Source organism: Brassica napus, unplaced genomic scaffold (assembly GCF_020379485.1).
Source record: "Brassica napus cultivar Da-Ae unplaced genomic scaffold, Da-Ae ScsIHWf_2831;HRSCAF=3611, whole genome shotgun sequence".
NCBI classification, from domain to species: Eukaryota; Viridiplantae; Streptophyta; class Magnoliopsida; order Brassicales; family Brassicaceae; genus Brassica; species Brassica napus.
In genome coordinates, this window is record NW_026016095.1 from 90929 (window position 1) to 106701 (window position 15773).

At 36.4% G+C, this 15773-nt stretch overlaps 2 protein-coding genes and 1 pseudogene across 2 annotated transcripts; 2 read left to right on the forward strand and 1 right to left on the reverse strand.

The window, feature by feature from the left end:
• The first annotated feature begins 1041 nt into the window (after positions 1–1041).
• On the forward strand, positions 1042–2157 carry LOC106453753 (uncharacterized mitochondrial protein AtMg00810-like). The gene is made up of 3 exons (XM_013895968.1): positions 1042–1062; positions 1161–1253; positions 1351–2157. Exons 1-3 carry the CDS (start codon positions 1042–1044, stop codon positions 2155–2157), a joined length of 921 nt encoding a protein of 306 aa, XP_013751422.1.
• Positions 2158–7067: 4910 nt separating this feature from the next.
• Positions 7068–11493, forward strand: LOC125602395 (LRR receptor-like serine/threonine-protein kinase IOS1). The gene is made up of 12 exons (XM_048774062.1): positions 7068–7692; positions 7768–7921; positions 8013–8393; positions 8462–8940; positions 9024–9165; positions 9266–9337; positions 9439–9510; positions 9608–9688; positions 9789–10209; positions 10323–10449; positions 10532–10787; positions 10875–11493. Exons 1-12 carry the CDS (start codon positions 7605–7607, stop codon positions 11287–11289), a joined length of 2688 nt encoding a protein of 895 aa, XP_048630019.1. The 5' UTR covers positions 7068–7604; the 3' UTR covers positions 11290–11493.
• A 133-nt stretch (positions 11494–11626) lies between these two features.
• LOC125602394 lies at positions 11627–15657 on the reverse strand (annotated as a pseudogene).
• Between the last annotated feature and the right edge of the window lie 116 nt (positions 15658–15773).

Genomic DNA, 15773 nt, shown 5'->3' on the forward strand with positions numbered 1-15773 from the left:
GAGCACTTTTGTTTCAAGCGTCTCTACCTATCAAATTTTGGGGTGAAGCCATTCTTACTGCAGCTTACCTGATCAACCGTACTCCATCAAAACTCCATAAGAGTCTTTCTCCATACGATATTTTTCATGAACAAAAACCGGACTATGGACAACTCAAAGTCTTTGGGTCAGCTTGTTATGTTCATAAGACTTCACGCTCCAAAGATAAATTTGATTCACGCAGCCGCTTGTGCGTTTTTCTTGGCTACTCTCTTGGTAAGAAAAGATGGAAAGTCTTTGATTTGGAATATGAAGAGATGATTATCTAACGCGACGTTGTCTTTCGTGATGATTCACGTTTCCCATTCAGTGAGAAAGTGGCATTGCTTCCATCAACATCTAGTTCGACTCCACCTGATGATGACTGGGCTGTTACTCCGAGTGGGCTGTTACTCCGATTATTGTCGACAGGAGGAGCACATATACGACATCATCAGCAGTTGAAACCATGCCACAACCCACGGTTCTCGCTTCCTCTGCTCAAGAACCAGAGGTTTCTACGGATCAACCATTACATGTAGTTCAAACCACAGCACCTCCACATGAGATTTCAGTTACTCCAACTGATTCATCACCTAAGTCACCTCGTCGAGGACAAAGGGAACGGGTTCCCTCGGTCAAACTTTGAGACTATGTCCTTTATAATGTTCAAGCCTCTACTACCCATCACGCTCTTTCTCTCTCGTGTTAGTCCTCCGGTCTCAGGTACTACACTTTACCCTTTATCAGATTTTATTTCTGATTCTAACTTCTCTCCAGGATATCAAGTTTTTCTTGATGCCATAACTGCTGGAATTGTACCTAAACATTTTAAGGAAGAAGCTCAGTACGATGTTTGGAATGATTCAATGTACGAAGAAGTTGATGCTTTGGAAGAGCAACATACATAGGACATTACCACACTCCCTCCTGGTAAAATTGACATTCCAAGTCAGTGGGTCTACTGCATCAAATATAACGCCAATGATACTATCAAATGGCACAAGTCGCATCTTGTAGTGAATGGAAGCAAGCAAGTCGAAGGTAAGGATTACTCAGAGAATTTTGTTCCTGTTATCAAGATGACAACAATTTGATCTCTTCTATGACTTGTTGCATCAAAGAACTGGGAGGTCTTTCAGATATATGTTAACAACGCCTTCCTTCATGGTGACTTGGACAAAGAGATTTATATGTTGCTTCCTCCTGGCTTTCGTCACACGCATCCATGCAAGGTTTGTCGACTTCGGAAGTCTCTGTATGGTCTGAAACAAGCTCCCAGGTGTTGGTTTAAAAAGCTTTCAGACTCTCTCTTGCGGTTTGGTTGTTCAGTCCTATGGTGATTACTTGTTGTTCTCTTACGTGAAAAATGGCGTTGAGATGCATGTTCTCATCTACGTAGATGATCTTTTAATCTGCGGCAACAACAATCACATGCTTCAGAAATTTAAAGATTATCTCAGTTGTTGCTTCTCCATGAAAGATCTTGGAAAACTCAAATATTTCCATGGTCTCGAACTCAGCCGTGGACCAGATGGCTTCTTTATATCTCAATGCAAATACACACTCGACATTGTCAGTAAAACAGGTAATCTGGGTTGTAAACCAGCAATTACTCCTCTTGAACAAGGACATCAACTTGACAATCCTAAACTTCAGAGCCCTTTGCTTGCCTATCCGAAACTCTATCGTAGACTAGTCAGGCGGCTAATTTATCTTAGTCATACAAGATCTGAACTGAGCTATGCAATCCACATCTTAACTCAGTTCATGCACACTCCGAAAGAGGCTCACTGGGAGGCAGCACTTCGCGTGGTTAGGTTCATGAAGGGATCCATTGGCCAAGGAATTCTTCTCAAATCAGATTTTGATCTTTCTATAACAGTCTACTGTGATGCCGATTGGTCCGGTTGTCCTCGTACTCGTCGGTCTCTGAGCACTTATGTTGTTCTGCTTGGAGGCTCACCTATTTCTTGGAGAACAAAGAAAAAAGATACTGTTTCTCATTCATCAGCCGAGGCAGAGTACATAGCCATGTCAGATGCACTTAAAGAAATCAAATGGCTGCGACGTCTTTTGAAGGATTGGGTATTAAACAACATGTGCCATCACGTTTCTTTTGTGATAGTAAAGCTGTAATACATATAGCTGCAAATTTTGTTTTTCACGAGCGCACAAAACATGTGGAAAATGACTGCCATGATGTTCGTGATGCTGTCAAAGCTAAGCTCATTGAGACAATACATGTTACAGCTCATTCTCAGGTCGTAGACCTTCTGACAAAATCTCTGGGTCGTGCTAAGTTTCAAGAGTTATCATCCAAATTGGGTGTTACGAATCTCCACACTCCAACTTGAGGGGGAGTATCAGAGAGAAGAGTTTAGATAAGGATTATTTCCTTATAAATAATGATATAACTATGATTATCTCTTGTTTTATAGCACTTTAGGAGTTATCTTTACAGTATTCTACCTTGTATAAATAGACTCCTCAATGATCATGAATAAACAAATTGTTTTGGTATCTAATTCTGCATAATCTCACAAGATGCTCCGCAACTACACCAAAAGATAAAACAAAAAGAGTGAAGAAGACAGCTAAAGCAGAGGAGAAGAACAAAATAGTCGCAGCAACAAAGAAATGTGCAGCAGTATTGGATCCCTGGATTCCTGAGGAAATCAAAAGCAGTTTCCATGTTTTACAAAGGGTCACTACTAAACCCTAATTCAACAAGCCCAGCTTGAAGCAAGATTTTTCATGTTTCCGTTTTTCTTAAGTTTCAATGGATTTTGAGATTCACCATCTTTCTTTATCGATGAATTGTGTAGGAGAGCTATATTTACGACGCTACCTTAAGTCAGACACTCAGACTCATCTTGGTGAAAACAAGAACAAATTCATAATCAAGCAAGTCCTAGGTATGTATATATTCTATTGTAAACCAGTGATAAACAAGGCCGGTCATGAGATTTAATGAGCAGTAAACATTTTAGGTAAAGCTTAATAAAATACATCTTTTATAATTTGGGGGCATTAGTCCTATGTATTTAAGCTATTAAAAGTTGGGGACCAAGATAAAGATGTTTCTCAGGACCAGCTCTGGTGGTAATTAGCCAAGTAGGTTGCTTAATCTTTTGTGGTTTGTGCAGAGTCGGATCCCTACACAGTTTCATAATAAGCAAGCTTACTAATTATACCAGAGATGGGGAAGAGTTGGTGTGAAAGGCCAAACCAAACTATATGGCCCTTTTAATCAGGAAAGTTTTGCTCGTGTATCGTTTACTAACAAGTTCTATGAGAAGACAAAGACTAACTTTAAACCGTCGAATGTTCAGACGTAGTTCATTCCTTCTTCGATTTGTCCTAACCTCTATACACCATTTATAACCGACTACAATAGCAGTGCGGGGGGAAATTTGAGTCTTTTTGGCGAATCATTAGAAGTTGATAAACCTTTGGAATGATCAAGACTTGATCCTCACGTCGCCAGTTTCGTATCTCTCATTTTTAATGACAACATGATGGTTAAACAAATGGCTGAAATAGGTTATGATGCCAATAAGTTGCCACTTGGTAAGCTAAGCAAGTCCACAATTCTAAAGGTATCTGAAATAACTGCTATACTAGTTGCTTTTGTTATATTGCATTTTTAGAAAAAAATAAATATTTTTCTGTTTACAATTTGGAGATTTTTAAAACCTATATATATTCGCTCTTTACAGTTTAAAAGCCAAAGCTAATGAACCGGCCCTCTTGAAGATAAATTACTACATAAAACAAAAATCGGATGATTAACTGCTCCTCTTGAAATAGGGTTATGAAATACTGAAGAGAATATCAAAAGTGATTGAAGGACAGCAAAACAAGATTATAAACGAGGAAACACAAGCTAGACTTGAAGAACTAAGCGGGTAAGGTGTTTTACATATTGATTCTGTCAGCATCTGTTTGCGGTTACATCCTTCTAACTTTTTTTTTCGCTGTACACATCCTTCTATACCTTCTTTTGTGGTTACATTATTATTATTAATTCATGTGTTTACATTAACGGTGTTGTTGTTCCGCTTGGATGATGGTGTTGTTGTTCCACTTGGATGTCCCGTGTATCAGATGGATTGTAAGGTTTTCTTTTGTTTGTTTTCATAATTATAATTCAGGTTTTGTTTTTACCTTTACGCCAATAAAATTGTTTCATTTTGCTTACAGAGCACACCGAGTACATTGTTTATGATCTGAGACAGATTAGGATGCGTTATCTCGTCCATATCAGAACACAACCTGGAAACTATAAATATCCTATCATCATCTTCTTCTCTTTTTTTTTAATCATGTGATTATTCTTTTACAGGAAAGTCTACTAAGCAAAAAGAAAAAAAAAGAAACTCTACTATTAATTAAAGTCAAATTGTTTTTTGGTGGTCATCGTTTATAGGACAGCCATGATTATAGCTACGTATTAAAAGTATAAACTAATAATGGAATTTCCTTTTATATTAGTGAATCGGTATGGTTTAGTTGGATAAAGCTAATTTTTTTTTTATAATGTCAGAATCGAAGCATGCCAATGCGCATCCTATAACCCCCTCCCAGTGTTTATTATGTTTACGTAGTTAATTAGCCTTTTTTCTTTTTTGACATCAAACGACTGATCTAATACTCAAATTTGAAGTGGTCTGGAGAATCAGATCGGAATAGAACAACCAATGTAATACATATCCCTATTGAAGGATTTCACTATCTTAGCTAATGAATCAAACAATACATTTTCAGATCAAGAAATAAAAACAATAGATAATTATGAGAATATGCTCTTCAGCTTCTGCAGCTCGTCCAATTCAGTTGAGAAGTTAGGCCATGTTCTTGGGTCTTGAATCATCGAGATTAGATCCTTACAACCTGTGCCAAAAGCTTAACACGTCGATAGCTGAAGCATGTACTACATCGCACACGAGAGGGCCTCGAGCTTCGAGTGAAGTGGTGAGATTCTTCATCACTAGTTTCGTGCTCCCAATAGCTGAGTTGTTTCTCCTTAGGTCTTCCATGTTCATCCATAACCATTGTAGTGTGCATCATGTATCCATGATCCATCTATCATGCATCTCTCAGAATTTGTTAACTGCTCAAGGTTTTGTGCAACTACGTGTTCCTCTTGTTTGCTGTTTGTTTAGAACCAAACATGACATTCTGACTTAGCATGTCAGACGGTTTCCAAAGGATGTCTGAATATTCTTCTGAATAGTTTATTATTTTTTGCTTTCCAAATAAACCATATAATCCAAGGATATGGATCTTTATCCACCTCAGGATCTTCTATATCATTCTTTCTCTAAAAAAGATAGTATATATTCATGTAGTGGCTCGTGTTGGGGAAAATTGATGACGGAGTTGGGGTTGCTGCATGTGCTCATGTTTGTAGCGCTGGGGGACACTCGAAGATGGCATGGTTTATAGTCTCATCATCTACTCCACATCTAGGACAATGGTTATCGCTTCGCATATGACGATGTGTTAGATTACTTGTTACTGTTAGTTGTCCAGAAATTGTTTGCGAGATATAAATGTCTTAGTTTTGGTAAAACTTTTATCTTTCAAGCAAAAGCTTAGAGTTTTGTAATACTCGGTTCTCTCTGGATTTCTACCATCTCTTTGTTAAGAATGTTCAATATTTTGATTAACAGTGTACATCCCATTTGGATATAATATACATTTGAATAGTTAGTTTCAACTTTTTTACCAATAATATACAATCAATAGGTCTAAATCATAAATATTATTATATACATGCTAACCCTGAGCTAAAACTTATGAAGCACCATATTTACGTGCCAAACTTTATACATAAATTTACAAAGATAAATTTTTTGTAGTGTTTATAGGTTTAAATACAATTAAAAATTCATGCTTCATTCGGTCAAATATACTGGATCGAATTTGATTATTTAAATATAAAAAATTGTTTTATCATATATATATAAATAAATATTACACACGAAATTATATAGTATTATGAAAAAAATATTTAGAGGTCTAAGTTATGAGTTATGCACAGCATATTTATTCCGGAAAAGGAAAAAGAAAATGTCAACGGTCAAACCGTAAGAAGGTAAGGCCCCCCATGTCCATGTGCACTAATCGTTTTGTGTTCGTTTTCAAATCTTTGGAGAAGGATCGACATATATCAGCCGCCGATCACGTCCAAAAATATATTTTTGGCCACTTTGATTTTGGTTTTGATTCCCATTTTCTCTTCTCTAAGAAAATTGATTAACTTATAATGCGTTGTATTTTGGATTTCCATAACTATCTTGGAGTTCAGTATAATATATCAATTTATTAATTTTTATTCAAAATTGAAAGATACGAAAAATCTGAAATTTCGATGATTTTCAAATCCGACTTCAATTCTTATAAAATATTTACTAGTTATCCCTGATTCTCTCAATACATATTATTTTATTAGACAGTAGAATGATGTCTTTAAAAAACTTATAAATGTACATATCGCCCACTTGTCTATAATGTTCGCAAATCTTGTAATAATACAGCCAAATTGATATTGACCAGCTATTTTATTTTGAGTTTGTGTTCTTTTTAAAGTCGTGGTCGTCTCTCCAGACACAGTTTTACTGGTGCATGTATTAGCTAGCTCCTCACCAACCAATCTCGTTCTGACTTTCAAAACTTAATGTTTGCTTTCAATTTTAGTTTTCAGAAAGAATTACAAAATTTAACATGAGAAGATAGTAAAATTTCATTAAATCAAACTTTTAGTTAATTTAATTACAATTTATGTTCTCTGAATTAAATATGGTTAGTCATTGAAAAAGAAAATAAAGATACTATTATTTTGTCAACATCCGCAAATTTTATTTAGATAAGTTGGAGCTTCATCACAAAAAGACAACCAATCATATCTTATATAAATTCTGATATTTATTTTAGAGATAAGTTTTGAGAGATTGTTTTCTTTTATATAATTTTATGTATATTTCATTTTCTGGTGTTCATATTTCAACGATTTTTTATCAGAATATATATAATGTTTTTGCTTTACAAAAATATATATAATGTTTAAAAATTCTCTGGAGACAAGCTCTAAAAACTGCAACATATTCTCCATATTATTTATATACTGTAAAGATTTTCTCTAAAGATAATCTCTGAGAAACTCTCACCTATTTAACTACATAAAAATCAAATCTATATGCATAAAACCAAAAGAAATTAATATTCACGTAGTTGGAAGCAATATAAATCGGAACTGATGGTGAGATTAACAAATTAGCAAAAACTTCCTTCATATGTAATTATCATTTTTTTTTCAAAAAAAAAAACAATGTAATTATCAGCATATACGACTTTTTCATACGTCAACGAATTAACGTAAAAAAATTGCAATTGGTTACCTCTACCAAAAGGTTTGACTTTGAGTTCCCAATAATAGTAACCAGTACCAAGTATCAACGCGGTTTAGACAAGAAAACAATTCCCAGTTTCATTACTTTAGTTGCACCCCATATATGTTCATTTGATTCCTAATTTTATAATCTGCATAATCAAAAGACGAGAGAAACCTAAAGTGACGAATGCTAATGGCGTTTTCTGCTTGTCTTCTCTTAGTTTTTCTCGAAATCTTCTCCGTTTTTTTCCTTAGTCTTGCCCAAGATCAGTCAGGTAAAAGCTAGTTATAACATCTTCATCAAACCGGGTATGGTTTACTAAACACACTCTTCTTTTCTTCTTCTGTAGGGTTCATCAGTCTGGACTGTGGTTCGCCGAGGGGAACGACTTTTCGTGAGGGAACAACAAACCTTACTTACATCTCGGATGCGAGTTTCATCAGTACCGGTGTTGGTAGAAGCATCAAACAAGCATACCGGACCCAGTTTCAGCAACAAGCCTGGTATAGATAATATTCTCAGTATCAATTAATTTTAATAGCTTGAAGCTCAAGCTACATATTCTTTACAAGTTATTTTTACTTACTTCACAAGGAACCTAAGGAGTTTTCCACAAGGCATAAGAAACTGCTATACCCTAAACCTAACCATAGGCGATGAGTATCTGATCAGAACAAACTTCTTACACGGCGGTTATGACGATAATCCCACCACGCAATTCGAGCTCCACCTCGGGCCTAACCTATGGACTACAGTTTCAACCACAAACGAGACCCAAGCATCAATCTTTGAGATGATTCATGTCTTGAAGGCCGACCGTTTACAAATCTGTTTGGTCAAAACAGGAGACTCAACGCCTTTTATCTCCGCTTTAGAGCTTCGTAAACTCAAGAACACTACTTACTTGTCTCGACAAGGATCTTTGCAGCTCTTCATCAGAGCAGACGTTGGTGCAACTCTTAACCAAGGCTACAGGTATATAAGTTCATGTCAGGTCAGACAACTTAAAAAATGGTACTAAATATGCTTTTTTTTCGTTTTAGGTACGGAATCGATGTGTTTGATCGTGTCTGGACACCGTATAACTTTGGAAACTGGTCACAGATTAGTACCAACCAGACAGTGAATGTCAACAATGACTACCAGCCACCAGAGATTGCTATGGTCACAGCCTCAGTTCCAACAGACCCGGACGCACCTATGAACATTTCCCTAGTTGGCGTGGACAGCACCGTGCAATTCTACGTTTTTATGCATTTTGCCGAGATTCAAGAGCTAAAGTCCAATGAAACAAGAGAGTTCAACATCATGTACAATGACAAGCATATCTACGGACCCTTCAGACCGCTTAACTTCACAACTTCTTCCGTATTTACCTCTAACGAAGTTGGTGCCGATGCGAATGGAAAGTACACGTTTTCGCTTCAAAGGACAGGAAACGCGACGTTGCCTCCTCTACTCAATGGCATGGAGGTTTATTTGGTTAACTTGCTTCCGGAGCAAGAAACCGATGGAAAAGAAGGTTGGTAACTAACTACTTTTGGATCTATATATATATATAGTTGATCAAGAACCAAAAATTTACATGAGAAGTTTATTTATCAGTTGATGCAATGATGAACATCAAGTCGGGTTACGGTGTGAACAAGATTGACTGGGAAGGAGATACTTGCGCGCCACGGGCTTATAGGTGGTCTGGTGTTAATTGCAGTTATATAGACAATGAGCAGCCTAAGATCATTTCTTTGTAAGTATTAATCTTGTTCTGTTTTCATAACAGAGTTTAATTTTTTTCAACATAATGCCTATTTTTAAAAATTATTTTAAATATTTGATATTGAAAACAGGAACTTGTCTGCAAGTGGCTTGACTGGAGAGATATTGGAATTCATATCGGAGCTTACCAATTTAGAAGTTCTGTAAGTAGTTATACTCAAGTTTTGTTAGTAAATGCAGCCAATTTGTAATAAAAGTCATATATTTTAATATGTGATTTATTTTGGCTTTGATTTTCTTGCAGTGACTTGTCTAACAATACTTTAACTGGTTCGGTTCCAGAGTTTCTAGTGAACATGGAAACCTTAAAAGTCATGTAAGTTTAAGCACAAGGTGGCTCAAATCTAAAACTTGGTCAATGAACAAAAAGAAACCGAACATATTGTAACCTCTGTTCACTCTGTTTTGCGCAGAAACCTATCAAACAATGAGCTAAATGGTTCAATCCCTGCAACTCTCCTTGATAAAGCACGAAGAGGAAGGATTTCACTAAGGTAAAATATATCCCTTGCGTGTGAAACAAGTAAAAATTTGATTAAATCCTTAGACCTTTCTAATCATTTTTTCCTTTCAATCACATATATGAAACTCTAGTCTCGAAGGAAACACCGGGCTCTGTTCGATCATTTCATGCTCCACCACCAAGAAGAAGAAGAAAAACACGGTTATTGCACCTGTTGCAGCCTCACTTGTTTCAGTCTTCCTCATTGCAGCTGGAATCGTTACTTTCCTTGTCCTCAAGAGGAAGAAGAGAGTCAAGCTTGGTCTTAACCCCAATTCAGGCACCGGTACAACACCGTTACATTCGAGGTCTCATGGCTATGAATCTCCAGTGATAGCCAAGAACCGCAAATTGACTTACATTGATGTTGTTAAGATTACAAACAACTTTGAGAGGGTTCTTGGTAGGGGAGGTTTTGGTGTGGTTTATTACGGAGTATTGGATAACCAACCAGTTGCTGTTAAGATGCTCACTGAGTCTACTGCACTTGGTTACAAACAGTTTAAAGCAGAGGTAATAATAACTAACATACTGAATAATTATTGAACCAATCTTTCTCTAAAACATTTTAAAAAAGGTGTTTTGATTTAATTCTTGGATATGTTTCTGTTTTGTTTACTTGTTAGGTTGAGTTGCTTCTTAGAGTTCATCACAAAGATCTCACATGTCTTGTTGGATATTGCGAAGAAGGCGATAAATTGTCTCTCATCTATGAGTTCATGGCGAATGGAGACTTGAAAGAGCATTTATCAGGTCTGGTTTTGTCATACAAAATGTTCTCAACGTTTTGGGGTCTCAAAATTCTGATCCTTTTGTTTCAAAATATGATTTTCAGGGAAGCGTGGACCGTCGATACTAACTTGGGAAGGAAGGCTTCGTATAGCAGCCGAGTCAGCTCAAGGATTGGAGTATTTACACAATGGATGCAAACCACAAATAGTTCACCGTGACATTAAGACAACTAACATCTTATTAAACGAGAAGCTCCAAGCTAAGCTAGCTGATTTCGGGCTTTCGCGGTCTTTCCCACTTGGAACTGAGACTCATGTCTCCACCGTAGTTGCAGGAACTCCTGGATACCTTGATCCTGAGTAAGTTTTAATCTCTACTCTCAACAATGTTATTGAATTTTTTTATTTCTTGTTAATATTATGTGTTTGTCTTTCTTTTATTTTCAGGTACTACAGAACAAATTGGTTGACAGAGAAAAGCGATGTGTTCAGCTTCGGTGTTGTTCTACTTGAGCTAGTAACAAACCGACCCGTGATAGACCAGAAAAGGGAAAGGTCGCACATAGGTGAATGGGTTGGTTTGATGCTATCAAGAGGAGACATTAATAGCATTGTGGATCCTAAGCTTCAAGGAGACTTTGATCCGAACACGATATGGAAAGTGGTTGAGACCGCAATGACTTGTCTGAATCCGTCTTCTTCAAGGAGACCGACGATGACTCAAGTAGTAATGGATCTGAAAGAATGTCTGAACATGGAGATGGCAAGAAACATGGGAAGTCGTATGACGGATTCGACTAACGATTCTTCTATCGAGCTGTCCATGAATATCACAACAGAGCTTAATCCTGGAGCTAGATAACTCAAGCCTGTATAAACAAATCTATTTGAGGCTGCAAGTTTCTTTGTACACACGTTTCTTTTGCTTTGTTTGTGATGAACAGTGTCAGCCTTAGTCGTACTCTGTTGCGCTTAATTGTTTATTTAAATATCGTCGTTTAGAAAACAAAAGTCATCGTTTTTATATAAATGAAGAAAGTAATTGTGAATTAGTTCTGACAGCAAATACTGTTTTTTTTTTTTTTTTTTTTTTTTTTTTTGCAGTTGTAAGATCAAATTGGTTACTTCAGACAAACGTTTCTGAATTATTTTATCTAAACACAATGAAAATGCACCAAAAGATTGTTCTTTAAGCAAGCCTAGCGAGCCGTGGGGTTCACTTCGGTTCCAAATGTCATGGTCACTTCTCTTGAACCCCCGGATTCCATGTCACAACTCGTTCCTCCTCTCGAGTTTTCAAGTGTTAAACATTCGATTAGCTCAATAACAACTTGTGACATGGTCGGTCTACTCGCTGAAGAAGCATTGACACAAGCCATTGCTAGCTCAACAAATTTCCAAACAGAATCAGAGTGGTAATCGTCTTTAAGTCTTGGATCGATAATGTTTTTAATATCTCCTTTGGTGACCATTAATCCCACCCATTCTGCTATGTATGGTGTTTCACGACGCTGGTCAATCACTGGCAAATTTGTTATAATCTCCAATAAAACGACTCCGAAACTATAGACATCACTTTTTTCAGTCAGCCAATTTGTTTGGTAGTATCTGCAAAAGCGAGAATATACAGATATTGTCAGGATTTTTAAATGATTTGAAGTAAAAGTAGAACACACATGTTTTCAAAATGATAGTTAAGTACTCTGGATCAAGGTAACCAAGAGTTCCTGCAACGACTGTGGATACATGGCTTTCTCCATCGTTTGGGAATGATTTAGAAAGCCCAAAATCGGCAATTTTGGCTTGGAAGTTTTCGTCCAACAATATATTTGCTGTTTTAACATCTCTATGAACAATTGGTGGTCTACATCCTTTATACAAATACTCCAATCCTAGTGCAACAAATTCATTTTTGTTGAAGATTATCATATAAAACTACAGTTATTGAGAGGAAAATGATCATTAGGCTTCACTAACCTTGTGCAGCATCTACCGCTATTTTTTAGTCTGGTTCCCCACCTTAAAACAGAGGAGTGATGCTTTCCTATGTTTTTTCACTAAGGCATTAGTTTATGTTCAAGAGGGACATGTTACCATTGGATCCGCATGTGATTGGCTTACCGGACAAAAGCTCTTTTAAGTCTCCATTGGACATATATTCGTATACGAGAACCAAGTCCTTCCCTTTTTCGCAATATCCAACCAGGCCTACCAAATTCTTGTGATGAACTCTCAGAAGAAGATCAACCTAAAACACCAACACGAAAGAAAAAAAATACAGATAAATGGTTCATATCCAACAAAACGTGGTAAAAGAACGTGTGTGTTTACGAGTACCTCTGCCTTGAATTGTTTGTGGCCCTGATCTGATCCCTGAGAGACTACTTTAACAGCAACTTGTTCTGTACCATTAACATATCCATGATAAACCATGCCGAATCCTCCTCTCCCAAGAACCCTTTCAAAGTTATTTGTCATTTCAGTAACCTCTGCGTAAAAGTAAATCTTTTCTTTTTCGTTATTTTCGGTGGCTCCGGTCTTGGTGTTCTACCCTTTTCTGCAACACAAAATATTAATATGATTTTTTTGTTTGTTTGATATGTAGTGTTACTGTATACATGAAAATTAATAAATTTGTTATGAATACCTCTATTGTTTGATGATTTTTTCCTTTTGAGAACAAAGAATGTAACCAATGCACTTCCAATAATAACCATTGAAGCAACTGATGCAACAACTGGTACAATTATACTCTTTTTGGGATGCCCACTTTCTCTAGGTTTATTTACACATGAACTTTCTGTGCAATTAAGGTTAGGGTTGCCTTCAAAGGCTGAATTATAAATGCTATTCAGTATAAAGTGTATGGTATTCAACAAATGAAGATAATATGAGAAGTTTCCTACTTCAGCTTCAGTCCTTTCTTTTGTAGAAGCTTTTGAGGAACTTGACCACTAAGATTGTTTCCACTTAAGTTTCTGTTATGGTAGAAAATAAAACATAAAAGACAAGTAGGAAATTTATAAGATTGCTACCTAAAAGACCATTTTTTGCTTCATCTATACAGTCTTATAAAGTACTTACATGATGAAAAGAGATTTCATGTCAGCTAGAAATTCAGGCACATCACCGTTCAAGCTGTTGTTTGATAAGTCTCTAGCATTTCATGAATACAAAATATCCATCACAGTAGAAAAACCAAAACATTGTGAATATTATTCATATATGTTTGACACTTACAGTTCTTGTAGATTGGTTAGATTCTGAATGGCAGGCATAATTATATCGGTCAATCCACTTGAAGATAAGTTTCTAGTAATACATATATAATAAATTTAGAACAAAGAAATGACTTAACCATGATGCAAATATTGTAAGACCTTACAAGGAAGTGATTGTTGGTGGAATGGAAGTATCTGTGTTGTTACAGTTTAGACCAGCCCACAAGAACTCTCTGGGACATGGATCTCCTTGCCAGCTAACTCTACTCAATCCGTAAGCACTTTGGATCTTATTGATAGCAACCACTGGAGGCATTACATAGTTAATGATATTAAGAACTGAAAATATGTCAGATCTCCAATTCATGTGTATCACAAATGTAAATTTTTGTACACACCTTCATCTTGGTTTGTTTCTGGCTGAGGAAGTTCAACACCAGTAAAAATCTCCATAGCATTGAGGAGAGGAGGAAGAGTTGACTTTGTTGTTTTCACCAGCTGCAAATGGCAAGCCCCACTTTCGCATCTCAATGTCGATTCGGGTTGAGTTATCATAGTTACAATGCCTAACATTTTAGGACTAAAAGGTTTAGAAAATTCATTTCCATTCAGCAAAACGCTGAATTCTCTGGTCTCATTGGCTAACAGAGTTTGAATCTCTGCAAAGTGAAGGTAAATGTGAAACCGTGTTGTAGAATCCTCCATGTTCCAAGGAATATCCCACGTCCCATAACATTTACATAGGTTGCAGCTGAGGCCATCGCACCTTGAGGCGGATCAAAACCATTAGAAGTGTTTACATTGAGTGTTGTAGTTATTAAATTCCAATCCTTCTTCACCAATGGAACCACCTACGGTCATAGACATCATCAGGGTACCTGCCACAAATCTTGCATTGAAGATATAACAAAACCTCATGTGGTACTACTAATGTAAGTATCAAAAACAGATTCATTGTTCGATTTTTTTTTTCTTGTTTTATGACATTTCTCTATCTAGCTTTTTTATTTAGAAAATAAACTGTATGAAAATCCAAGATAAAGAATCCTTGTCACAAGTCAAAGCTTAATTACCGTAAAATGCTACCAGAACCTTTAAGATAAGTTCTTGATAAGAACTGCAAGGAGCTCCCAGTGTCACTAATGTAGATATCACTTCTCAGTGGCCGTAGCTCCAAGGTTGATATCATCGGCGTAGTTGTTCCAGTCTTAACAAGGCAGATCTGCAAAGAGCTTAACTTGGACAGGTGAATAATCTCCCTATACTGACCACCTGGTACGGTAGCATTCAAGTTCACCGTTGTCCACTTATTAGGGCCAAGGAACAGATCAAAGTTTGGGAGTGTTTGAAGACTATCGTAATTCCCATAAAAGAAGGAAGCTCTAACCAGATACTTTGTTCCTTGCGTGACCTTCACGTTATAACAGTTCCGTTGTCCTTCTGGGAAGTATCTCAGCGTTACAAAAGCCTTTTCGAAGTTTCTCTCAGAATCCTTATCAACTCGACCGTTCTTTCCACTCTCGACGAAACTAGCATCTGAGGTGAATGTTAATCCAGTGGATGGATCGGTGTACGGAGACCCATCAGGTGAAAGCCACAATCCAAAGTGATGAATCCTAACAGACAGAGGAAGGAATAAGGAAGGAATCGTCTTAATCAATCTGAGGCTTTGAAAGCAGAATACAAGATTTACAATACTTATACCTTTTTGATCCTGCGCTTGCACAAAATGTATAACAGAAAATGTGATAATGAACACATACAAAACTCCATGAAGATGCCTCTCCATTTTCTCAAATTCTTTGAGGAGTTTGATACCAACATCGTGTCAAGTTCCTGAAATATTAATCGGTTTTCAGATAATCAAGTTGACATTGAAAAGTATTCTTGCTTAGAATAAACTAAACTCACAAAGTGTCAACTACTAAATTAAAATAACAAAATTTTAAATTTTGTTTAAGTTTTTCTTAGTGGAGATGATGATATTATATAATCTGTATTAGCTTTGTATTTGTGATATGGTTATATAATACAATTATAGATTCTAATATTCTAGTATATATATATACATAATGGAATATGAATGTTTTGATTAATATCAACAAAAGAATGACAAACGATTTCT